The 27,289-nt window shown below is 54.1% G+C and overlaps 1 protein-coding gene and 1 pseudogene across 1 annotated transcript in view; both read left to right on the forward strand.

The window, feature by feature from the left end:
* Nucleotides 1-851: 851 nt before the first annotated feature.
* On the forward strand, nucleotides 852-26,733 carry LOC119092378 (sorting and assembly machinery component 50 homolog; annotated as a pseudogene).
* A 32-nt stretch (nucleotides 26,734-26,765) lies between these two features.
* The window catches only part of LOC119092379 (importin-7), a 4,547-nt gene continuing 4,023 nt past the window's right edge, over nucleotides 26,766-27,289 (forward strand). Inside the window, exon 1 of the mRNA XM_037215342.1 lies at nucleotides 26,766-26,810. Coding sequence (XP_037071237.1) covers nucleotides 26,766-26,810 — 45 coding nt within the window. The remainder of the gene's footprint in view (nucleotides 26,811-27,289) is intronic.

A 27,289-nucleotide genomic window follows, 5' to 3' on the forward strand; every position in this document is an offset into this window, starting at 1 on the left:
AGTGAGCTTCTCAAATGCACCTCGACAGACCAATTCCCCGGCGCCCGCCACAGACACTTCACCCCACGCTAGCGCGCGCCGCACTGCCCGTCCGACACTCCTCACTAACGTCAACAACCACCGCTAGGCCATACGCGTCACATAAACTCCATCATTACTGGGAGTCGGGTTTAATAAATATACCAAAAATTACTAAAACTTTTTGAAACCTCCAGAAACCACAGGGAATCTTCGGGGAGAACTCCAAAAGAAGAATGTTAGGCCGGAGAATGAAATCTTATGAATGTTAAGCGTTACAAAAGCATCATTCAGTGCTCATAATGCATTGGTTTAAATCATGTCAATCACTGGCGAACTTATTCAAGCACCAAAGGCATCCTGATGGACCGGGGTACATCAGCATCCGAGGTAGCTCACCAGCAACCGACATACATATTGTAAGACCCCCATTGGGCTTAAAACTTTTTGTCAGCTATCACCTATTTAGAAACCCTCACAGAACTATTACAAACACTCTTTCACCCTGTAGCTAAATTTTATATTTCCGCAACCAGCCTGATTCGGTCTTTGAGGGTCTAGTCACGGTTACCCTGCTCTGTCATGTCTAAAACGGACCAACCTAACATCAGCTCTGGTATGATGTTCTCTAGTCCACTACATGCATCCAGTATTTCCTAGTTTTCTTGTTTTTATTTCTCCATTTGCGGAAAGATTTTAACCGTTTCTGTCATTGAGCATTTCCCGCGCTATCTTGGTATCAGCTGTTGGGGGGAAAAATTATGTTACATATCTGGCGCGCCGCAGATAAAAAGTTAGGTTTCGGGCCAGGTAAGCTGCAAATTCACGTCGGTGGGTTGATACCAACTGGTGATGTAATTGGTGTTTAGCACTGCTATTCTTTTTGGCAATGCGGTGATATGCTGTGTGTAAACCAAACGATATTGGGGAGGCCCCTGACCCTTTTTTCACTGTATGTCTGCTTGCCAGATAAAAGGAAGGGGCACAAATATCCAGCATAGTTGACGCGCCGTAAAGCATCGAACATATTAATAGAAATAAATGTAACGAATTGAACGAAACAAGAGTGTGGCTGGATGTCACAATGCTCGAAATGCATGTTACACCAAACATATTGAGCATGTCAGTGACATCCCAAAGCAAACTTCAGAACATTTACACCATAAATTTAAGTGCTCACGTGCTTATGTGCAAAGTGCTTTAAGTGAGTCCGGTGCTGGATCATTTCTAATATGAGTGCATGGCAAGTCACTAATTTGAAAATAGCATGGTTTTTCACCAAAAAATATTTGGAAAACTGTGAACATTATGACAAGGCTTGCTTTCAGTGCACAAGAGCATGATGTTCATGGGCAGCAATTGACCACAAATAACCATTGCAGCAGGTGTTTTTGCAAACTGGCCTGGAAGGTGGCTAGGAAGTGAGTTGTTTGACATTATCAAAATATGCATAATCTGTGCACATCAACCACAAGCATCATTGTACCATGCATTTCCTTTCTGTGGGAAAATCAAAATCAAACATCTTTGGTCTCAGACTACCACTCCAGAGGTCAGCCTGATGGTAGTTCTTCTTTAACTGGACTAGTTATTTGCCACTTCATTGCCCAGTAGGCAGTCAATTATGGATGCCAGGGATTGTTTCCCAAAATATATTTGAAATCAGTGGTCATAGCCTCATGCCCACATGGTAAATTGGCAAGGCAAATTATTAATGATGTGTTGTCCTTACACAGTTCTGCACAGCACTGAATAGTGTCATTCTGAACTAATGATACACAGCTTATGGAAAAAATTATGTCATGTCACAACCAATGCCAGGGATCCTCATGGTGATGGAGAAATTTGCAATGCCCAAGGTGCTGGAATAAGGTGATTCTACAATGTGCTTTTGATGCATGTACAGTGACAGTGGCTGAATTCTCTCCAATATTTTTTGGACATTGTGTAAAGCTCTGTCAGCAGTAGTGTGTTTCAGAGGAAGATATGGTAGAAACAATTTTACTGTTTTAGGTGTTGCAGTACAACTGTAAGTTGCATGACTGCAAATATTAGATGTTGTGCATTGTATAATGATCAGTCTCTTGATAAAAAAGAACAAATAAGATAAAGCACCAGCTGTTTTCATTCCTTCAGTACTTGTGATACCATGCTCATACACAACAATGTTCTGATTTTTAGGTGCAGTGTTGAATACATGTCTGACCTGCATCATTCCGTGGTCATTGGTTACATACATGCAAATACTAACACAGACTTTGCTGTAACCACTAATAATGCCTCATATTTACACAGCTAAAACCTGTTTTCTCTTTAAAACATCTTTATAATCACCAAACATCCTGCATAGCACAGTGCCAGAAAGGAATTTGTTTGATTTTACTTATGTATTTGAATCACTTTATTTTGGCTCAGACTTATGTAACACTTTATGCATGTGGTTAACTTCTGGATTTCTAGCCAAAGGTTGAATTTGTTATCATTTTGGACAGAATGTGCTTCAATGAAAGTCTTTGGATTGCATAGATATTGCCCTTCAAATTGAGGAAGGCCCTGCTCTAAATGCATCCCTGCTATGTTATTTATCATCTATGGGTAAAAGAAGCAAGTGACTGTTATATACTCCATCAACACAATATGATCAAATCTGAGAGATATAGGTGGGAGTTTACTTTTATATTGTTTGATGCATGATGAAATAGCCCAAACACAAGTTTGGATAATATTTTGAAATATTTAGTCCCGAGGAACCCATCTGGAATTGTCTGCCATTGAAAGTTTGCTTGTGTGTCCCCAGTTGAAAACTGCCTGTCTGTAATGACCTAGACCTAGAGCATTAGACAGTGCTGTCAAGCTCTCACCAAGCTCAGATGTGAATGTTTTGGATAGGGCTTATCACCTTGATTGTACACAGTGTTGGCAATGTTTCAGTGTGGGACCTGGCTTTGCAGGGGTGTCGGCCATCAGTGGAGCCATCTGTGACCATCTGTGACCACCATCTGTGACCTGGCCCAGTGACTGGCCGACACTCCAGCGCCGCTCACGTAGCTCCGCCCGCGCTCGCGTCCGGGACAATGGGCTCTGTGCAGGCCAAGGTAGGAGCCGGCTCGCGCGCGCGCCCGCACGCACGCGCAGCTGTACGCACACGCGTCGGCTGCTCTAGCTGTGCGTGGCTGGAGGTGTGACAGAGCCCCTCCGATGTGTGCTCCGCTGGAGCTCACCGGAACGTCAGCTCCCAGCTACCATTGAACTGTCACATCTGCTGTTACAGCTCGGTGCCATGCGAGGCAGGCTCGTGTTGCCCATTTCGCTGTTGGTTGCTGTCAGGTGCCAAGGTCCCGGTGTCTTGAGGCAAGCGGCAGGACCCACCCGCGCGTCTAAGGCGCAGCTCAGTGTTTCGCGTGCCGGCTGGTCCCGATTTTCTTCAGCTGTCCTCCAGAGCACACTTGCTCCCACACATTAAAGATGCTGCGGAGGGTTTCAGTGCGCGATCTTTCCAGCCGGTCGCAGTGTGTCCCGAGCGGTTGGGGGCTATATTCCCAGCGGAGCTTAGCTCACATGCTGTGTCCACCACTCTCCCAGGCGCCTGCATCACTGTGTGCGGCTCTACTCCCGGCTGCCTCTTGCAGGTGTCTCCTGTTCTCACGTATCTCCGTCAGGCAAACTCGTCCCCACTTGGCCTCATTGGGCAAAAGGGGCTCAACAATGATTAAGACGGCAACAGGTGCTGGTAACGGAATGTAGATGGCAACACTTGCTTGTAATGGTCTGATTTTAAGACAAAAGTAAGTACGCATTGCATGAAGTACGTAAGCCTAAAGACCGTACGCAATTGTTCGTACCGAAGTATACGTGAGGTGTTCATATGGTATAATGCTCGTATGTTAAGTATTTGTCAGGACATAAGGTCGCACGGAGAAAGCTCGCGTGCTTGAAGTACGCACGCATTTTTTTTATCGTGATAGGGGATTTACGCCGCATTCAGCTGCTGGGGCCATTTGGCACTCGCCGGGGGGGGGGGGGGGGGGGTCGGAACCTAGTGGGAACTAGGTCTGGCAATCCCACAGTGACGTCACCATGGGAGTGCCCGAGGGCATTTACGCGTTTAAGTGCAAGACAACACTGATTTTTTCACGATCGTTCTCGAGTGTTACTAAGCCGTTTTTCCAACGAAAAGGGTCTCAAGACGTTAATTGGTATGTCTCCTAGCCATACCCGGGGACAAAACACCTGTGGCTGGTCACGTATTCCAACACAAGCCTGGATCACTGTACCACGCCGTGCATCCGACAAAGGCGACTTTTACCACAATGAGGCGTGATCGTCATCCTTACTGTCACGTATTGTTTCGGACGTGCGGTCCGTATGCGGGCTGTTTCGAATCGGCGACAGGTATAGACGAAGTCAGCTGAATGCAAATGGAATAGTTTAGTATTCAACCAATAGGAAGGCAATAGCAGTTGTTTTCAGTGCTGAGAGAGGCACCTGACATTTTCGTAGCCTGATGACCTGAGACGTCGGAAGGACAGATGCAATGTAATTTTACCTGGTGTCTGTAATAACAATGCCTGGAGCGCTTGTAATCACGTGTTTCGGGTCGAAAGCGATGGCTTCCACTTAGTTCATTTTCTGGGATATTGGAGGTTACGTCCCCAAGCTATGGGAAGGTTTACAACAGTCATGTTTGGGCTCCCAGCAGTCATGTGTGCTCGCATGGTCTATAGAACGTCAGCTCTCAACGCCACAACACAATACCTGGGTGGACACCAACTCAGCGGAGGAGTCCACCTCCGTTACACTCTTCGGATTTGATTCATGCACCGTGCACGGGTCCGCATAATGTTCGTCACGCGTGAGGTAGCGCACGACATGTCCCGCGCACCTGCCAGGAAGGCGTTGAGAGTAACGAACACTGTCGCCTACCTTCTCTATTGGGCTGCCAGTGCCGCTATGCCACAGAACTGCTGCATTGAGAACAGCCAGGTCACGGGAGACTATCTCAGCTCGGTAACATAATATCGCCACCTGCTGCTCCAGCGCAGTCAGGTCCAGAGAAGAAACTTCTGCTCCAGCGTAATCCGGTCAGATGACGGGCCTCCTCCTCCGGTGCAGCAGATGACGAGCCGACTCGTTCAGTGTAGCGGATCACGGGCCGCTTCCTCCGGTGCAGCTGGGTCACCGCTCACCTTGCAAACTGACACCTCTTCAGCCTCTCGCGGTGCTGCAGAGCTTCCTTTTGGCGCATTCGGTTCAGAAAGCTGAGCCGGATGAACGTGTGCAGCCGAACAAACCGGCGAACCACCCGGACATCCAGGGGACCTGGCTCCGCACACAGGGTCGCTACCATCGACTCGATGACTCAGGCAGCGGGAGGGTCGGTCCGGTTCGAGATGGTGACGTGTGCAGAAGGTCGACTCCATGGTTTTGAACTTCTCCATCCACTTGGTGGTTGGGACACTCATCCCGCCCTGGCTGAGCAGCCGGGTCCACATGAGTCTGGACCGGCGGCGTTTCCGCGGCAAACGCCGAAGGAGTCCCGAGGCTGGGGTCGACTTTTCGGCACTTGGCTGACAGGTAGCCGGCCGCATGGGCCATCCCATACTGCTCGGCCGAGACGCCAGTCCCGGGGTCTGTTGATGATGCAGTGGAAGGCGATGGGGTCGGTCGGCTTTGGTTGGCTTCTTCCAGAAGCGACTCAACCTCTCTCATGTCGCCGGTGGTCTGCTGATCCCTGACAAGATGCTTCTGCAGGAAATCAGCGAGGATGGCGTGGCCCATGGGACCACCGTCTTCTGTTCGTGGTAGAGGTGCGGCCGCTGGCAGGCGCTGCGTCAGTGGGTTCAAGCCCAGCCTCAGTGCGTACATCAGCGTCAGGCGGCGCACCCGACACTTAGCTTCGCTGGGACTTGGGTGCAGGCTCGAACTTTCTTTCCCGCGCGCCATCCCGAAGTACGATTCAAGGATGTCTTGGTTTACTCGGCCCGGCATGACATAGGTATCCGGGCCGAGGACAGATACAAGGTCACCCACAAGACCCCGCGTGGACTTGATGGTGATGATGAATCCTTTCTGGAACGGCAGTAGCGAAGTTTTCTTGCCAAACGTCAGCAATATGACCGCCTCCATGTCAGTCAGCGCCTTGTGGTGGGCCGCACTGTCAGGGTTCATGCCACAGCGGAGCTGTTCCAAGTCTGTGGGACACTGCCAGTTACGGGCGTCAAAGCTTTGGTCAAACACGCGCAGGCACTGCCCGTCTTCATGCCGGTTCGTAAAGGTGTCGACAGCTGTTGCTACGGACTCGCTGAGGAGTTGGACGGCTGGGCGAACTCTCTGACGCTGCTGTCCAGTCACCTGGAATTAAACAGAACAAAACTAGCTGATTCGTTGTCACAAAACGTTTCGTGATTACATGAACTAGTAAAGTCCAAACGCATCTATATCATTATCATCGCATTCCATTATCATCGCAGATAACTATCACGTTACAACTTGGGAAAACTGTCCGTACCTCCAGATGGCTTTCCACGCCAAGCTTGGGAAGGATCCTAAACTCCTTGTCGCCGTCGATAGCCAACACGTCAGCGAACAACTGTTTATTAATTCGACCGCCATTGGGAAGGCATAGGCCATCGCCAAGCAGGTAGTTGCGGAGCAGCTTGTAAAGGTGGGACGTATCGGCGAATATCCAGATGTTGCTTAAATGAGTTAATTCGTGTCAACTTTCTGAAAGATGCATTGCTAGGCCACATGAAAAAATTGACGGATATGTACATGACACGGTTATGACTGGTTGTGATACGGCAAAACACTGTTTACTGGTTGGGATATGGCAAATGACAGATATAATGCAGAATTGAAACAGCCGCGAATTGTGCGCCTCATCTTATGTAAACTCAAGTTTTTTTCCGCCACGTGACACGTGGCACGTGCACACGTGTTGACAAGGTGAAATCGGCCGTTTTTAACGCGGTTTTACGTTAACAACTTAAACGTTGTAAACGTTTACCAATTTTATGTTAACAAGTTACATTAACGATTCAAGCGGCGACATTTTCAGTGGGCATGGCGAGTTTGCCGAACGCACCGTTGCGCTGCAAACCGCATTACAAGTTGCAACGGGCCGAGCTTTCAAAACCGAAGCTGAATACAATCCGCTACCGTCAAAACTATGCGTGATCTAGCGTTGAAAACTACAGCATTGTGTCGGCCGATTCGTGTCGGCGGTCGCCGTGGGCAGGCGAGGATTTTGTTTCCCGACATTCACAATTGATGCGGCTACACTTTCAGTCGCATGGCGAATTTGTGCAACGCACCATTGCGCTGCAAATTGCAGGGTAAATTGTCAGATGCCGGCGCCCATTATAACAGCCACTACTGTCAAAAGAATCCATAATCCGGTTTTGAAAACCACATCAGCGTGTTGGTCGACTCATTGTCTATGCCACACTTATGTTGATCGCATTTTCTTGCATGTCGCTCGCAAAAGGGCCTAGATTAATGGGTTGCGCGGCAGCTTTTTGCGCCGCGACGGAACGGCGCCACCCGGTGTCTCGGGTGACGCCGAATGTTGCTTTAAGGTTAAACGGTCGTCTAGCCACGTGATTGGCTGCCGTAATTCATTGCCTCCGACCGATTATGCCATGTCGCACCAAAATCTAGACACCGGTGGGGGTTGCAGCGACATAGGAATGACGGTGTACTGTGCGGAATGGTGCGTGCTGTCACACGTATCACGTGACATGACCGTGACATGGGCTCAATGGTGTATTTTGCTCTCTTCCACGGGTTTGCGCGTTTTGTGCCATATCTTGGCACCCATGACATAAATACACGCGGGATTGGCGCACTTCGATGACGAATGGAAAGAGCGAGATTGTGTTTCACTCTTCGATACAATGTAATGATGTATAATACAACGGCAGCGCTACTATCGTTCAAAAGGCTGGCAGTTGATGGAAGGGGCAAAAATGACCGGCCACACCCCAGGACCATTCGCTCATCCCATGGAATAAGTTTGGCTGTGTTGCAGAGAGCGCGGCGAAATGTGCTCTCTCCTGCCGGCTGCCGCCAGAGGCCGCCAGCACCTCGTGCGGCCTGCGGCCGAGTCTAGACACGTAACAAAACAGATTGCTGGTGCAGGTATTGCAATAAAACCTACAAACAACAATATTAATCTGACTCCTTCTGTATCTCTCTCCCAAGGTTCTGGAAAGTCTTGCCTCCACTTTGGGACATCTTGAGGGGTTTGCCATGGGGTCCTTCCCCGGGTTGAGCAGCTCATACTTCAGATCACGTACATAATCTCCCGGAGAAAAGTGAACGGAGCAAACTCCAGTGCTTTTGTTGGTGATGATTTTATTCCCCTCAGCGGCCTTGATCCAGCCTTCGGCTGCTTTTTTATCACTTGGTAAAAAGTGAACAATAACATTGGGTGGCCTCACGCGTTTCTGATCTCCTGTCTTGCAATGGGGAACCAGACAGTATCTTCCCATTTCTTCAAGCTTAACACCTTCAAGATCTGTTAAACTTGTGATGTGGGTAAGCTCACTGGCATGATTGTAGAGAACTTTTTTAGATTCTTACCAATTTTAATATTCAAAGTTACGGTATGGTAATGAGGAGTTGGAACCTGAAGTTGTTACCTTTTCTTTGTGTTGTATATAGACATTGCCCGGACCTTACAGCAGGGATCCAAACATCACAGCAACATGACTAGTTCCGAACAATACCCCTGCAGCCTGTCACCAGCAAAGGACAGACTGGCAAGAATCATTTCAAATAAAATCCTAAAGGAAATATTCCGTAGTCAGGTCATGGGAGGCGCCCATGCTCGGACACATAAATGAATATCCAGGTTTTGTTCCTTTCCTATTGGTGCAGCAAATATGTCTTCACAGGCCTTTTCCAGCAAAAGTAAAGAAAGTGTTGAGAGGGTCGTTAAATGAGTTTGTTTCTTTCAGAGTTGTTTACGACGCAATTCATTTATTGCCTATATAACATAAGTGAAGCTGCCTCATCAAAAACACATCGGGATGGCTTACCCAAGTTGCGAGTGTTCTTGTTCAACGTCTCTACTGCGCAAGAACTGTAAAATTGACAGTTTTTAGTCACCAGTAGAACATTGCTGGGTGCCATTTTACAATAGTGTGATATTACTTGATAATGCTTTGGCAGTGATTATGACTCATCAAAATTGTGTTAAAATTCCATCACTTGTACTTTTATTGATTAAAATTGGTATCTAGGTGTTCCGAGCCCAGCGTGGTCTCAGATCTAGTATATTTTGGTATACATCCTGCCGCCCAACCTGTTGTTATGGGGCCTTGGGCACTCGCAGTCATTCGTAAGCGAGTGTGGAAAGGCAAAGGTTCTTGCCGGATGAAGTTCGTTTGACATAATTAAAAGCTCGTAATGATCGACAGTATATGATCGAGCAAAGATTGTGTGTAAAATGATAATGTATGGATCGTTCCAGGGCGCATTTCAACCCGGCTCTTAAATTATGCAATGTCAGCTGTCAGATATGGCTGAATGTCTCCTTGGGATGCCCGAAGGCATGATTATTCGACTTTGTAATATCTAGCTATATCCGGCGTACAGTGGACAAGTGATAGATGACAATGGTATTCGGGCCAAGTGGGTTTGAGTGCAAAGTAGGTCCTAATCAGAGTAAATGGATCAAATCGGATGTTGTGGGGGGATCTTTCTCCCTGTGCTATTCGATTTATGTAAGCAATCCTAAACCGATTTCACCTGTCCGCCTGGCCGCCGGATATTACAAGCGAACTGATCCCACCCTCTACCCCCGCGGTAGTCAGCCGGCATCAGTGGCGCGCTCAGCAGGCGTCGGGCGGGCGGTCAGGCGTCGGCAGGGGCATCGACAGATTGAGAGATAAAGAGCCAACACAACATAGACGACTGGTGATCTGCAGGAGATATTGTTGCTTCCGGTCCCTTCCGTTCCAAAGACTTGTTGCGTCCCATCCATTGATCTGCGTTAATGTGCTGACCGCCGGGAGGTGTGTAATTTCGTGACTTGAGGAGCTAGACTAGTCATAATATGTGTAATTTCGTGACTTGAGGAGCTAGACTAGTCATAATATGTGATCTGACCTATGCAGTTGTCGCTGTCCAACGGCATCCCCAACCCCTTCCCCTTCCCTGTCAACATGTGGTAGCGCTGGCAGTGAACATGCATGAAATACCCTGCTCTAAGGACAATTATCTGCATTCGAACCCTATGTTACGCGTTTGACGCGGTTTTCGGCGTTCCCATTGTTGTTATGAAAGCTTTTTTAAATATGGACGAGCGTGTAATAAAGACAAACAACAACAAACAACTAGTGCGTGCAAACAACCTTGTGCGAACTTTTCCATCCCACATTTTGTTCCTACGGGATTTATCCGATAGGAACTCTTGCATTATTAACTTTTCATGCTACGAACTTTATGACCTATCCTCTACCCCCGCGGTAAGATTTACGAAAATGTACCATATCGGCTTTTCTACCTGTGCTTTTGTGCGCAGCCAATAGTTGCCCGTCTGCGGGACGCGTAATTGTGACAGACGCCGAACTCCACACGGCGAAAAATATTCATTTTCCTGAATGCTGGGAGCAAGACATGACTGATTATTACTGGGAGGCGTAACTGTCAGGAAGGGGAAGGTCCTGGACCGATCCTTCGTCGCGCCCCATCTCCGCAGACGGCTGTGCGCATAACACCAGCTCTAGGCGCCTGCTGCGGGTGGCGTGAGATGAGGGAGCTGACAACACAGTGATTGTTCTCGTCATTGGAATAATATATATATATATATATATATATATATATATATATATGTATATGTATGTATACATATAGATATACATGCATACAAGGATGGTAGGAGCCCGCCGCCTTTGGGGACCCATGCGGATAGTGCATATTGAGGAATGGGAATATCTTCCTTTGATGAATTTATCAGACAGAGGTACACTGATGACTAGCGGGCATACACAAATTCGCAACCATTGCGCGACAATTGGCTGGCTATGTGTACGGCCTTGCCGAACATTTCAATCGACAAAATCTTTAGCTTGCGATGGTTTATGGTTTTCGCAACAGTGACCAAAGTATGACGGAATATGCGAATATCTTGATCTTGGTTGGACATTGGCCGCAACGAACAGGGCTCAACACCCTCGTAGGTTTCATGGCTCAATGCCTCACGGTTTATGCCACGGCGTCTCCCAGAAAGGATCAGTTTCTGAGAATGTACCATTGACTACTTTGCTGGCAGATTTCGGGCCCACCTATGGTCCTATGGGCATACCTGTGGGTCGGACAGTGTTGCTGGCTGGCTGATGATCTGCAATCAGCACGTTCACCTGCACTGTGCTGCAGGCTTCTGGTCTCCATCTGCCCCTGCTGCTGAGATCCTACATAAATCGTTGCAAGCCCTCTGAGTGGGTGGTTGCATGGTTTGCCTTACAATGGTGTGGGTCGGCCGGCACACATAAACGCATACTTTTGGCTTTACGGTTGTCCGTTTCCCGTTCTGTCATTGTCAGTTCGTTTCATATCGCTGCAATATATGGCCGCCAAGATTGCGAGCGGTTTTCAAACCGCCGTTGTCAGCCTTGTCGCGGTCGGAAATCCCGCATTTCCCGCGTACCAGTTGGATGGGCCGATAAGATCGTGGCGATACTGCAATGCTGCATGAATACACTACGTGATCAGATAGCCTACACTGAAGTGCTCGAAAATATGCCAAAACATATTTTAGATAATTGCGCTACTTTTGGCGGGAAATCATGGCAGTACAATTAGTGGCTGTAAAGATATACGTCCGGGAAAAGTGTGGCCGGCCGGGCCGGTCACACGGCCGATGAACCGGCTGCTTCCTTGCCGGGAAGGAGTCGAGAAACTGAGCCTTAACTGGCCGAGAACAGGAGTCCAGACAATTTTGGTTGTATGTTTGAATGCCTATCACGCAACGTATTTTTCTCATGCATGTTTTTGAACATTTTTCATCCAAACTTTTTGATTGGTTGGATTTCTGGGATCAGCTCCCGCGCCGAGCAGTGGTTGTTGCGTGAGCCGTGGCTTCGCCGCCTGGTCTTGAAATTCCCACCCGCGGCATCGTTTTGCGGTGAAAGTTTAACATGTCGAAGTTCTCGGGATTTTTGTCCGTTACACCGTCCGTCCGCATGGTCCGCCTTGCCATTCGTCACGCCCGACGATGTCACCAGACCTTGAGCACGGCCGCTGCCGCCGACTGCAAGCCACCCTAGTCAGGGTCAAACATCGAGAACCCAAAGGGACTCGAACCCACGCCGCCAAAGGTGGCTGAATCGTAAGGGAGGCACTCTAACGAGCTATGCCACTGATACAAATTTACGTATTTAAAGAGATAAGCGGCGCCTTATTGATTGCAGCTTTCTCGTGCATCTGCATATTTAAGATGATTTAAACGTACAGGCCTCATACAGGGCAAGCAATGTGTTCATTCACCTTAGGCATGACTAACATCGCAGCAAGCGCGCTGTCTTTGAACCTCAATTTGAGCCCCTTGGGTAGTTAGTTTTTCATGCCAATCGCCAATTTCCAGCCACAATGTCTCATGACGTTAACTGGTTTTGACGCGTGCCCGACTCGCTTAAAGGAACATTTGTGTGTCGACACACGTGAAATGCACCTGTGTGAACACACCATTAAACTCGCTCGGCCCGTGGCACGGTCTGCAACGATCCATGCTTAGCAAGGACTCCACAAGCTGTTTCCGGGAGGGGGGGGGGGGGGGGCGGACGGGAGCGAGGGCGAGAGCGAAGGGAAGAGTGGGCGAGCGAGCGAGGGAGGTGGTGATCCGTGTAGTCTGACTGCATGCGTTGTCGTCGGCTGGTGGCTGGTCAGAGGTGTGCGCCCGGCACAGGCTGGGTGAGCCATGCGCAGCATGAGTGACGATGGCCCCGCGGGCATGCTTTGTATCATCACTGGTGGTGCCAAATTATGTTTGATTGATGTGGTTGATAGGTATTATTGAATCACTTTAACATAAGTATTTCATACAATGAGCGTCGCCACGACTTCGGTGATGGGAGCGAATGCGAGAGCGATGATGGACATCATATAAAGAAATAATTATATGTATATATGTATATATATATATATTATATGTATTATGTGTATATATATATATATATTATATTATATATTATTATATATTATATATATTATATGTATATATATATATATATATACCTATATCTATATGTGCGTGTGTGTGTGTGTGTGTGTGTGTGTGTGTGTGTGTGCGTGTGTGTGTGTGTGTGTGTGTGTGCGTGCGTGCGTGCGTGCGTGCGTACGTGCGTGCGTGCGTGCGTGCGTGCGTGCGTGCGTGCGTGCGTGCGTGCGTGCGTGCGTGCGTGCGTGCGTGCGTGCGTGTGTGTGTGTGTGTGTGTGTGTGTGTGTGTGTTACATGCACACATATGTGCGCACTTTTATACATATGTATGCATGTATGTACTTAATTGTCAGCGTTTTGACAGTGCGCATGGTTACGAATGACTTTCCCCCGTCGCGAGCTACGATATCCCAGTGACATCCTTAGTTCGTACAATACCATAGCCATACAGTAAGTGCCGCCAACAATGAAAATTTCGTGATAGATTGTCAAGTTGCTGTCCAATCGTGGAACAGTCCGTCACCCAGACTTCGTTCCCATGAATTGCACATTCCGATGAATTGCAATTGCGAGCTGCGCAGCCAGTACCTTCTGGCATTTTGTATCCCAGCATAACAGCTTCGAACTCATAATGCCCGTCTGGTGTGTTAGTATGTACACGACGTTCCGGAAAGTGACTCTACGGCCCTAGTCAGGTCTTACGTGGTTCTTAAAAGGGCTGGATGATGTTTGTCTTTCAGTCACACTCGCGCTACGAGCCGAATTCTCTCTGGAATTTCTGGGATTTGAACCGAGATCTTGGGAACATCATCCAGTCCCTCCCATGACTCCATAACACCTGTCAACGGCCGGAGAACAATTTCTGGGATTTGAACCAAGATCTTGTGAACATCATCCAGTCCTCTCAGGACTCCATAACACCTGTCAACGGCCGGAGAACAATTTCTGGGATTTAAGACAAGATCTTGTGAACATCATCCAGTCCTCTCAGGACTCCATAACACCTGTCAACGGCCGGAGAACAATTTCTGGGATTTAAGACAAGATCTTGGGAACATCATCCAGTCCTCTCATGACTCCATAACACCTGTCAACGGCCGGAGAACAATTTCTGAGATTTAAGACAAGATCTTGGGAACATCATCCAGTCCTCTCATGACTCCATAACACCTGTCAACGGCCGGAGAACAATTTCTGGGATTTAAGACAAGATCTTGTGAACATCATCCAATCCTCTCAGGACTCCATAACACCTGTCAACGGCCGGAGAACAATTTCTGGGATTTGAGACAAGATCTTGGGAACATCATCCAGTCCTCTCAGGACTCCATAACACCTGTCAACGGCCGGAGAACAATTTCTGGGATTTAAGACAAGATCTTGGGAACATCATCCAGTCCTCTCATGACTCCATAACACCTGTCAACGGCCGGAGAACAATTTCTGGGATTTGAGACAAGATCTTGTGAACATCATCCAGTCCCTCCCATGACTCCATAACACCTGTCAACGGCCGGAGAGCTAATTGGCCGAAACGGTGCGAGCATGCAAAAGTCCCAGACGAGGACGGCAGTCCAAACAGTTATACTGTCCGTGATACTAACACATGGTGTGAATCCTTCCGTGATTCGATTGCTTCCAATGTGCTCAGCCGGAATAGAAACAACATGCGTTTCGATGACCGTTCGCGTGTGATTTTTGTAACGCTGGGTGAAACGTCGGGTTGCGTTAGCGTGCTTCCCAGTCATGGATGGCGATCAAAGGGATTTGATAATGAGCCGGGGGGTATGTGATATCGGAATCCTATGTGGGTTATAATGCAGGTCCGCTTGTCCTCTCAGGAGGGACATGCGCGTCGGTACATTCGGGCTTCGCCGTTGCAACAGATGCTCGGCGCGTCGGCACATTTGGGCCTCGCCGTTGCACCAGATTCCCGGCGCGTCGGTACATTCGGGCCTCGCTGTTGCACCAGATTCACGGCGCCTCGGCACATTTGGGCTTCGCCGTTGCATCAGATGCCCGGCGCGTCGGCGCATTTGGGCCTCGCCGTTGCACCAGATACCCGGCGCGTCGGCACATTTGGGCCTCTCCGTTGCACCAGATGCCCGGCGCGTCGGTACATTCGGGCCTCGCCGTTGCACCAGATGCACGGCGTGTCGGCACATTTGGAGCTTCGCCAAGGCACCAAATGCCTGTTCTTCACGCTTGCATTCGCTCGCACCTCAGTGATGGAGGTCATTTGGACGGGAGCTGCTGCTCGAAGTGACTGGTAAGGGTCATTAGCTGACAGCGTTTGATATCGATAGCGTCCCACTTGAATTCAGCTTTACCTATTATTACTGACGTGGGAGGTATATTTGAACTTCACTGTCTACTCGTGTATCGCGGCCATTGGTTTCATCTAATCATACAATAGGGTAAAGTCATCGAAAACCAAAGGTAAACATTTATTCAAAGGCGCTTGTGCGAACAAGTTTGGTTTCTAAACTGGCCTGAGACAGATAATGATTGGCTGGAACCATGACCAAAGAGCGAAGTGAAGCGAATACTTGAGTTTCTTGTGGTGCCGGTGGGCTCTTGTGCATACTGTCAGGCAGTCAAATCCCTAACTATGTTTGAGGCACAAGACACTGCCCGTAGCTAACCGTCAGCTCGTTGGTATTTTACCAAACATTCAAGACCAAAGGCTGCACAACTATCCTTTTTCTAGTACCTTTTCGTTTCCGTTTCGTCAGATCTTCTCCACATCTCCCCTCCGTATTTTCCGTTCGATCCGTGTCCGTGGCGTCGTCAGGCGATGTAATGCCTCGTGTCGTACCGGTGCCTGCGCTCGCGCATGTCTAGGAAGTAAAGCCAGTACACCACGTTGAACAGCGTGAAGGCGGCCGGGAAGATGACCTTGGCCATGCTGTCGACGAAGTGCGGCGAGCGGGCGGCCAGCAGGAACCGGCGCCGCATGCAGAGGTGTCGCCCGCCGGAGCTGCCCAGCCGTGTGGCGCATTCCACAGGACCGACGCGGGCGGCGGCGCGCTGGCGCCGCTCGTAGTGCCGGTACGACAGCGTGAACTCGAGCAGCGTGGCGAACACGCTCAGGATGCAGGCGAACATCCACACGTCGCTGGCTTTCATGTAGGAGACGGGCGGCAGCGACTTCTGCAGTGCCTGCGACTGGGTGGCCAACGTCAGCAGCGTGGTGATGGAGAGTGCAATCCTGCCCGGCACCAGGTTCACCGGCACGAAGAAGCCGAGGAAGCTGATGATGACGATCAGTACGGAGGGCACGTAGATCTGCAGCAGGTAGTAGTTGAACGTGCGCTCGAAGAAGAAGGCAGCCCGGACGCACGACTGACGCAACGTCGTGCCCTGGTAGATGTACGTGTAGCTGCAGTTGCCGGGCACTACCCGTGTCAGTCGGAACTGCGGGATGCGGAACTTGAAGTTGTTAAAGTAGATGCCGGGCTGCTCAAAGCTCAGATCGATGAACTGCTTGTCGTGCGCGTACGGCTCCATGTTCATCATGCACACCTGCAAGTCCATCGGGAACAGCTGGAAGTCGTAGCTGCACATGATGGCGAGGCTCAGTCGCTCGGACAGGTAGAGGCTGGAGTCGATGCGGTTCAGCCGCAGCGCCGCGTTGCGGCGCACGACCGCGTGGCGCGCGGCGCGCTTCTCGCCGCCGAAGTAGATGTCGGGCAGCCAGAGTCTGTCGAGCGCGGCCGCCTCGATCAGCACGAACGCCTCGCGCCGGCAGCGCGGGAACGTGACGCGGTGGTCGCGCCACTTGAGCCGCAGGTACAGCGCCACCGAGAACTCCTGCTGCAGCTCGTTGACCGAGGTGACGGCCGACACCCAGACGGAGAGGTGCACCGTCAGTGGCCGGCCAGCGCTGAACGGCGCCTGCAGCCGGTCGTAGTCGGCCGGGATGAGCCGCGCGGCCGACGGTGGCGCGCAGTCCGTGTCGTTGGCGGCGGCGGCGGCCGTCGCCGGCCACAACATCACGCTGAAACGGCGGTCAGGGGTGTGAAGCACACGCACCGGGTCACGGGTGTGCGTCCCGGGTGACGGGTTCGCGCCCCGGGTCACGGGTGTATGCCCCAGGTCACGGGTGTGCGCCTCGGGTCACGGGTGCGCGCCTCGGGACACGCCTGTGACCCCGGAAGGTCAGCGACCGCCGCTCACAAGCGCGACATGTGGCGGCCGGCACAGTGGCGATTCCCAAGTTGTTTTGATTGCGGACTTGCCTTATAAGAGGCAGTAAGCTAAGTTTTTGGCCCGCCCCCTTGCGCCCGCCCGCGGGAAACGCTCGTGCCGTTTTGTTTGGCATCTCAGTGCCGAGAGCTTACCCTCCCAGCTGCGGATGCCACGTACCTGAGGACTAGGACCAGCAGCAGCCATAACGACGTCCCACGCGGTGCCATGGGCCTGCCGATCCGGGGCCGTGCACCCGGCGGCCGCGTGGGGTCTGGACTGGTCCGCTGCCGCCGCGGCCGGCGGCGCGACCCCTGGTCGATGTCACCCTGCCGGCGCACGACGGCCCCGTGCACAGCCGTCGGCGCCGTTGCGTCGTTGATTACCACTGCCGGCGACCTCCCGCCGATCCGGGCGGCTGGCGTGCCTCGGTGGCGAGGGACAAAAGAACCGGGGATGGTTGTGTGCGAGGGCAGGGACAGAGGCGGGGCTGGAAAGGGGCGGGGCTGTCCGATCTGTAGCGGGCGACGTCTGAGGAGTTGGGCACAAGCGTCGCTTTGTGTTGTCTATTGCCGCGCCATAGACGTAATATAACATTTAAGGCGTCGTAGCGTGAATATGAGCAGCATAATTGGAAACATGCCATGTCCTGTATAGCCGTATGCTCGCTTCCAACAAAAAAGAATAAATATTTCAGTCACTGACCTTTATCAATTTCAAGTACAAACCAAAGTACATTTTAAACTTACAACTGATGAACGTCAGCGACCGAAATATATTGAACCCGAAGTAGTTAGTTTCTCATCGAGACAGTAGGCATAGGCCTGTGCACGATGTCTGACATTCAGTTTCCCTGAATTGGGGGGGGGGGGGGGAGGCGCCATCGAATCCGCCGCTATTACGTGCCACGTGTTGGTTGTCGGACCCGATGAATGCCGTCTCGCAGTGGAGATGGATGTGCACCTGCCATGGACGAGAACATTTATTACAACTGCACAAGTGATGTGCGGAAAAACTGGGCACCAGCCCAGCTGGCGATGGCGTGTCAGCGGCGGCGCCGGCGCCGGGGGGAGGGGGGGGGGGGCGTGGGAACGCACGCGACTGTGCATTACCGAGAGCTTCCGCCGCCGGTGACTCGAGTTGGTGTTGCTCAAGGCATATATTGCGAGGAGGGTTTACCGCGCCCACTACCCGGTTTTGTCGGATGTCGTTCCCCTACTGACAACGTGTTGCGTGGTGTTATCGAGGACGGAAGTGCGACGGCTCAGTATCACATGTGCGATGGATTTTCGCATAGCGCATGACGTTTAACCACTGCATAGTGTATGCAGGAAGTGAACTTCACGATGTTCATCCGTAATCCAACAACCAACTGTCTTCGACCAGAGGCCATTCTTGCCGCATCAAGTGACCACGACTCTGCACCTACACGATGTCGTCCGACATGCCGCTCACACTGTGATGTGTCCGGCTCCCTCCATTCCTGGCAGTCGGGCGCCGTGGCCCCCGGTCGCCGGCCTGCGCTGTCTGCTGACCCGCACTGTGCCCTCAGGCCGTGGCCGGCGACGACCTGGGCCCGACGGGCGAGGAGCGCTCCATGCTGGACCACTTCAAGACGATCCAGGTGGGTGTGGGCCCGGCGGACCGATGGCGCCGTCGGACGGCGCGGAGTCGGCCAGTCTGGCGGGCAACCCCCGCCGCATGCTGTGTCGGGCAGGTGTCGAGCTCCCCACGGCCGCCGCCACATCTGCGACCGACGGACCAGTGGCAGACAGTGTGGGTTACTGCCCAGGCTTTGGAAGTGGACCGGCGGGTCTCTGCTCAGGCCATGAATGGCTTGCTCTCACGGATAGGGATTAAAGAAAAGTCCAAGGCAGTTTATGGACAACTTTGAGACGTCTTTTGCGGATGAGACGGCCGCAGTGGAGCATTCGTGATTGTTATCGTTGTTATCATGTGGATAAGAACAACAATAAGACGACAGTAAATGCAGCCAGTCGCCTTTGGGAAACCTCGCAAATGGGCCTTATCGATTCATTGAAATATCCTCTCTCTAGAGCTATACCGGCAAAACTCTCTTATGAGACACAGCGCTCGCGCACAAGTCACACATGATGTGTTTGCAATCTGTCTGAGCATGGGCGTGACCAAGCCTTGCAGTCCCTGTCGATGTAGCGGATGACAGAAATTATAAACGTTGCCGCGAGCTGTGCTCAAGGTACTGCACATTTCGAGTAGCTCAGCCTAGCTCGGCTTGGCGCGGCGTTCTGGGTATGGGGGGACGATTTTCGATACGGGACCCCGAAGACGCGACACCGGCCCTTGACCAGCTACTTACTGGCGTCTTCTTGGATCGGGTAGTGCTGGGCTCCTTTAGTGCTTTGCAGACAACAGATTCGCTTTTACTATGCGATCGGTTTTGACCGTACTTCTCCAGTCGCTGAGATCTGACACCATTCCCCAAACCGCCGCAGCGCCGGGTTCTCAGTGGTTTGCCCTCGAGTCCGAGTGACCGGCGACGCACATCCACCCACACAGTCACCATGACTGTACGGCAACCCGTGCTGGTCTCAGAGGTCGGAGCGACCCTGGGTCGCCGGGATTGGCACCTGGTTTTGATCTTAGCTCAGATTTCCGCGATTTTCCGATCTTGCGTTGCCCTCTTTATCGAATGGAAAGGGTCAGGTTTCCGATCGTGCGTTGCTCTCTTTGGACGAATGGAAAGGGTCAGGTTCCCGATCGTGCGTTGATCTCTGTGATCGAATGGAAAGGGTCAGGTTCCCGATCGTGCGTTGCTCTCTTTGATCTAATGGAAAGGGTCAGGCCTCCGGAGTGCTGCAAAAGCACTCTTGATGAAACTCCATGCAAGCAAATACCACCAAAACAATGCAGCACAATTTGTAATTTTGTTAATGGTTGCTGAAAACTGCATGCTACGCGGTGAGTAATTGCAAAGCTATAAGGCCTTAAGACGTCTGTCGGCAGCCGTGCCGATCCGCTGGAGCTGGACAACTGGAGATCCACTTGGCTGCAAAGTTATGGGCCAATTAACATTGGAGCAAGCCCAGACTGCCTCGCGCTCGTAAGAGGATTGAAGGGATTGGATGCGCCCCGAAGCTTTTCTCTGCATTTTTATAGACCGAAACAAATAATTGACGTGATAAATTTTCGCCAACAAGCACATCGACGGAATTGTCGTTAGTCTTACGGGGAACAGGATGGAAGGAGACATTATTTGTCCCTCATTACAGCTGGTATGCTATAAAGATCAACACTAATCAGTCTCAAATGACTTCTTGTTATTGCAGACGTCATGCAGTTCTAGTGAACTTTGTGTTGTATGTTTGGGTTCGGGTCACAGCGTCATGCTGCCAAGACGTATCGTACTGCCGTAATAGCTTCGGGTTGATTGGGGCCCGGCTAACCATGTTTGGCTGCGTCTCATGTTTGAGACAGCCGTTTTTCGTGAGGGAAGAAACACGTAGTTACCTGCTATGGCAAGGGGAATTCACGACAATGCAATTGGAGCTGTTTGGCTCATATTTTCTGACGCTGATGTGTTGGAGAACGCAACGCGACATCCTACGGAGCTTGACCAACTGCAGCTGCTCTGGAGCTGTTCTAAATATGATTCGATCACTTCCAAACTTCGCAATATTTGTTTTCATGTTTCACCGTACAATTTGCGGGCGACCACATGGAACATCGTAAAGTCGAAAAATATGGACCACTCTGGTGCACCCAACTGTGTCAACAGACAACCTGATACGAACTACACGCAGATGACATTGATGTTGTTTGCGCGTTCCTCTCCATAAACGGTGGCGCGGCCAGTGAGGTAGCCATGACTCCAAGCCAGTGGGAGGGAGAGCCAGCGGGATGCGGCCGGTGAACCCGCCTGCTGCCGCTGACACGGCCAACCTCGCCGCCAGGCCCGCATCGACAAGGTGCACGTGGACGGCGTCGGCCGCACGCGGGACGACCTGGTCCAGGACAGCGTGCAGCCGCTGTTCGAGGCGGCCAACTTCGAGGAGGTGATCACGCGCTCGCACGAGGTGCGCACGCGGCTGGAGCAGCTGGGCTGCTTCCGCAGCGTGGACGTGTTCATCGACACGAGCCGCGGCCCGGACGCCACCGACAAGGGTCTCGAGGTGAGTGCCGCGGGGGGTGCCAACAAGGGTCTCGAGGTGAGTGTCGGGGGGGAGGGGGCGCCGGGTGTGGTCCAGCCAGGGGGAGGGGGCGCCGGCGGCTGCGCAAGGGTGACGCGGGAGGGGCACCTGCCGGTCAAGTGTGCGTGTCGGCGTGTGGGGCTTTGCGGGTGTGTGAAGTGTGTTACTGAATGTGGACGCACCCTCGGACCTTCACTTTTCTTCCCGCTGTGGGATTGTATATGAGAGATACGGGACTCGCTCGTGTTTTATTTTCCGCCAGCCTCGTTGTGCCCCTTTGCGTCCATCCAGTGTCACTTTGTTTGGGAACGTTCCTGTTTATCGATAAATGCAGCGAACTGGCGCGCGCCGTGCGTCAGTGCCGGCCTTTGGACGACATGCCTCAGCGTCAGTGTCGTGGGCTTTGCCAGCTCCCTCCGTATCTCGGCGCCGTGGTGGCGATAACACCACACCGGCGCATGGCGCATGCTGGAAGACAAGCGTGGTCCGGCCCGTGCCGTCCTCCGGCAGCCCTGGTGCCGCCCTCCGACCGCTTCCGTGCCGCCGCCAGGTGACGTTCGAGGTGGAGGAGCTGCGCCGAGTGGTGGGTGGCATCAACACGCTGGTGGGTCAGAATGAGGGCTCGCTGGTGCTGAGCTGTCGCATGCCGAACCTGGTCGGCCGCGGTGAGCGGCTGCAGGGCGAGTACACGTACGGCACCAACCAGACGACCGGCATCAACGTGGCGCTGCTCAAGCCCTTCCACAACGCGGGCGCGCACCACGTGAGTGGCCGGCCGCGGCCGGCGGGGCGTGCCGATGGACGCCGGGCCGGTCCAGGCTCGGGCGCCGGCGCGCTGATGTTCGGAGTCCGGCGCGCCGGCGGACTAAAGCGCTCGAGGTCTGGCAGAGGTTCAGGGGGGGGGGGGGTGGTAGTGGTGCGGGGAGAAGCTGCACCAACATGGGGCGTCCGGGTCACCGGGCGTGCGCTTGTCGCAGTATCTAGCTCTGTGTAACCAGTTGGACTTCGGGCCTGCCGTGGTCCCTTCTAACCCTCAGCGTGCGCTGTCGCAGGCGTCCCGCCCTGTGTACTAGTCGGTCTCTGGGCCTGCCGCAGTTCCCTCTGTCACTCAGCGTGCGCTGTTGCGGTGTCCGGCTCTGTGTGCTGGTCGGACTCTGGCCTGCCGCAGTCCCTTCTAACACTCGGCGTGCGCCGTTGCAGCGTGACCGGCTCTGTGTACCAGTCGGGCGCCGACCTGCCGTGGTCGGGATTCCGCCAGGTGGACCCGCGGCGTGCTGCTGGACCTCGGCTTCCGCTCGGCCACGGACGTGAGTCAGCCGGCCGCCAGGTTCCCTCCCGCGCGTCAGCGGGCTGGCGCCGCCGGTGGGCCCCTGCTGCCACGGACGTGCGTCAGCCGGCGCCAGACTCCCTCCCGCGCCGTCAGCGGGCTGGCGCCGCCGGTGGCTCCCGCGGCCGTCATCAACTCGCCATCGCACCCAGCGACGAGACGAGACGAGCCGGCAGCGCCGGCGGGGCGCCGTACATGGCAATAATGTGTGCCGGGGGCTGGCTACGCGGGCGTGTCAGTGATGCCGGCTCGGCAGCTGCGTATGTGATCCAGCGATCTGTGGCTCGGTGCCGCCGGCGCTGGTACCGAAGACTCCTCTGCGGCCGGGCCGCTTGACCGGCTGCTGCTGCGCCGGTCGCCAGGTGACCCACTCGCTTGCGGTACGACGTGTCCCGCTGGCGCGAGCTGGCCTGTTCTGACGCGCCACGCCGTTCGACGTGCGCAAGGAAGGCCGGCCATTCGCTCAAGTCGGGCCGTTAAGCAAGTCCTCACTGACGGTCGATAATCGCGACTCATCCATCTTCCCGACGGAGGGCGCCCTGCTACGGTCAGTGACGGCGCCGGCTGGGCAGTCCGGACGGGGCTGGGCCGGGCGGGACCGGGAACATCGGGAGACCAGGGGGCGGGCATACCGGGAGGGCCTGGAGGCGGGCAGGGCCGGGAGGCGGGCTGACCGCTGGCGGCTCGCCACCTCTGCAGGTGTATGTCGTTGGGAACGCGTTTCGTTCCGGCCTATGGTCTGTGTAGAGCCAGCCTTTCGGTACGTCGTTGGCTGTCCTCCATACGGCCAGTTAGCCAGTGGTCTCCCTTGCATCGCTAGGCGTGTTGCGTGCGGCGTCACCACACTGCCGTTGGCCGGCTGTGTGTCGGTCGGTCGTGGGACGGTGCCGGACGGGCCGACACCGGCGTCCGTTGGCTTCCGCTTCGCTCGACGCTCCGCCACCGGAGGAGCGCCCGCTAACCCGCCGCCGCTCCTCCGGCAGGCTGAACCAAGAGCTGGCTGGCCTCGGCGGCAACGTCGGCTTCCTCAAGCACGAAGCTGAGCTGCAGTATAACTTGCCTCTACCGTTCGACGTTGTAAGGCCCGGGCAGGCGGCCGCTCCGGCGGCTCGGCGCAGCCCTGTCTCGAGACGCGCCCGAGTGGCACGCCTTTAGGAACTGCAGATTGTCGAGGGAATGGAACTATGAGTCACCTCGCTTTGCTCACTGCATCAGCTTGGCCCACAGTCCCCCGGGCTTTGATGGAACGCCTCCCCCCGTTCCGGTTGGCGCTTGTCCCTGCTCTGGAGAGAGCTGCACAGCACGGCTGGTGTGCATACAGCGTCACCTGGCCGCCATCGGTCGCGAACCAGCGCCCCGAGACGTGACCGTCACCGAGTGTCATCCCGTGCCGCCAGACGCTTCAGGGCTCTCTGCTGGCGGCCACATGAAGCCCATGTACCCGAGAAGACGTACAGCATCTGCGACCCGCTTCTTCCTGGGCGGGCCGCTGAACGGCGCGGCTTCGAGACGCGCGGCATCGGCCCGCAGTCGGACGGCGCCTTCACCGGGGCCGACGTGAGTGAACCGGCGGCGGCGGCGGCGGCGCGGCGGGGGGGGGGGGGGGGGCGGCGGCGAGGCGGGAGGCGTCCCGCCACGCACCGGGCGCCGGGCGGGCGGCGGGCCGGTGGGACGGGACGGGGCGGCGTCTGGCCGCTGGTGAAGGCTCCGACTCGGCGCTACGGCTGTGCCGTGTGTCAGGCGGGGCCTCGCCGCTCCTCGCTCTGGCCGAGGCCCGGCTGTCTGCGGGCGGCGGCGCAGTGCTGTAGTCCGGCCGCCGGTCGCGCCGCCCGGACCGCGTGCAGCCTGTTGACCAGTTGTCCGCGCGCCGCGCTCACAGTCGGCCCGGTTTCAGATGTACTGGGCGGCGGCGCTGCACCTATACACGCCGCTGCCGTTCCGGAGGACGAAGGGTGGCTTCGGCGAGCTGTTCCGAACCCACCTGTTCGTCAACACGGGTAACATCGGTAACTTCAGACTCGGTGAGCGCGCATCACGCCAGCCACAGCGTATTGTCACGTCTGGTGTTTTGTTCCTAATTGATTGTATGTGGGCGAACCCGAATAAACTCCGGGCGTTTAATACCCACAGTAAGCAGATGAAGGGACGGCAAAAAGTCGTGAGGATAAAGACAGTCATTCAAAAACAAACACACTGGAACACACATGTAGGCAATTCCGGAACATCCGGACAATCCCGAAAAACCCATGGTTAGCAGACAAATGGGCGGCTAAAAGGCCGTGAGGATCGTAAATAGGTCACGGCACCTTCAGATGAAAAACGTTGTTTTCTCCATCTCAGTACGCGAGCGGGGTATAAACAGATCACTGTCCTCTGTCTCGTGGGTCGACCACTCACTAGCGCGGAGCACACGAGCCAGTGAGTCGAACCAGGCCGTCAGGCCCGTCTCGCCCCGTAGGCGGCCTCAGGCACCGCGCTCAGGAGAGGGACGGCTGATTTCTCTGCAGCGTACACTTCGCTGTACTGTTCAACATCCTCGTCATCTGACGCTAGCGTCAAAGAATGGACAGGCCTTCATCGGGGCTGCCTGCTTGAGACCAGTGCAAGAGAAGCCAAATGACCCAAATCATCCGTTCTGCGGGGCTGGTGGCCCTTGGTCCCCCCTGACATGGCGCCCCTGCGGAACGCAGCTCGCCGTCGGTCTAATGACAGCGACGGGCCATTTCCGCTACCCGTCTGCCCCGGCCAGGTTGTTAAGTAAATTACTCGAGTCCAGGGAAAATTAACATGAGAACACGCGCGGTTATTTTGCTATACGCTTCCAATGCCGTTCAGGCTACCTTCAGTAATTGCAGCCCGTTGTTTATGGTGACGATGCTCCATAGCCTGCTCGGCCCCTTGAGACACAACTAATTTCCCTTTTGGACGATGATGACCTTTTGCCGACCGGCTCAAACGCTTCTCTTAATTGGGATCGATGTTGGAGCAATGACAGCGTCCGCGTCGTCTTCAAATGCTCCAAGTACTCAATCTCCCGAGTGCCATTTGTTTGTCCGGGGTCATTACTCGGGTGCGAGCACCGAGGAGCCGTCCGCGGGGTCGACAATGGCGCTGTGTCCCGCCTCCGTGGCACCGCGTCACATGACTGATAACTCAGGTCGTTCGCGTGCCGCGTGACGCACACTCGGGGCGCTGCGGTACTGAACTGTATGGTGCGTTCTGGCAATGTGTTTCAACGGTCCCGGCGCGGCGGACAGGCGGCGAGCGCGGCCGACGGCACGCGAGCGCGGTCGATCGCAGCCCGGGTCTGTGGCGACGCCCGCCCAGACGGCGCGGTGTGACGGTGCTCCGGCACGAGGCTCACGCCGGACGTTTGTGCGGCGATGCTTAACGGGGTCCATCTGCGTACCGGCCCGCCACTCTCGCACGGAGTAGGGTTTGCCTGCGTGCGTCTTGTCCCGTTCTCGCCACTGTCAGCCGTCGTCATCCAGCCCTGACCACGGCCGGCCAGTCACCTCTGGCTCTCTGTGACGTCACGCCGGTAGCCCCCGCGTGACGCCACGGTCGGCGAGCGCGGGCCACGGTCCGCGCGTGAAGCACACACCGCTGACGCCGCCCCCTGTCGCAGGCGACGACGCGGCCAAGAACGCCGAGCTGCTGATGAGCGGGCTCAGGCTGGCGTACGGCGCCGGCCTCTCCATGCGGCTAGGCGAGATCGCACGGCTCGAGCTCAACTACTGTCTGCCGGTGCGCGCGCAGCGCGGCGACCGGCCCGTACATGGCCTGCAGTTCGGCGTCGGCGTCACGTTTCTGTAGCGGCGGGCCGCTGTAGCGGGCGGCGCCGCCCCACCCCCGCCCACCCCCCGCCAGCGGCGCCCCCTGTCGACCGGTGTTGCAATACATGTATTTACCGTACGAGCTGGTGTTGCGGGGCGCCGGGGACGGTGTGCGGTGTTCGGGGGCTGTCGTGACGACACGTTAAGCGCAGGCGGAAAGGCGTCCTTTCCAACGCGACCGCCTTCCCTACTGGCTTGACGATGTAGAGACGAAGCTCTTTAACATAGGTATGGACATTTGGGTCCATCTGGGACCAGATCGTCGTACTCCGTTCGCCGCCAGACGGTCTTTAAGAGCTCGACAGCGTAGATCAGCGTGTGATGGGCTGCAGGTGTAATACACTTATCATTGCTTAGGACATCGAATTGGAATCGTTTCAGTGGCATGTATGTACAACCAGTTCGCAAAAAACTCTATCGCGTAACCCACGGGCTCCAGCTGATGTCCAAATTAGTTGCTGCAGCGCGTTCTTTGCGAGGACTGGGGCAGTAATGAACAAATGACTCCCGCTGGTACTAGTCGCCTCTGTGTGCAGCTGCGGAATCCAGGCATATTAACGCTATGCAATCTGTGCGGGCAATATTTACC

The sequence above is a fragment of the Pollicipes pollicipes genome, unplaced genomic scaffold, assembly GCF_011947565.3.
Source record: "Pollicipes pollicipes isolate AB1234 unplaced genomic scaffold, Ppol_2.1 Scaffold_3447;HRSCAF=4054_pilon_pilon_pilon, whole genome shotgun sequence".
NCBI classification, from domain to species: domain Eukaryota; kingdom Metazoa; phylum Arthropoda; class Thecostraca; order Pollicipedomorpha; family Pollicipedidae; genus Pollicipes; species Pollicipes pollicipes.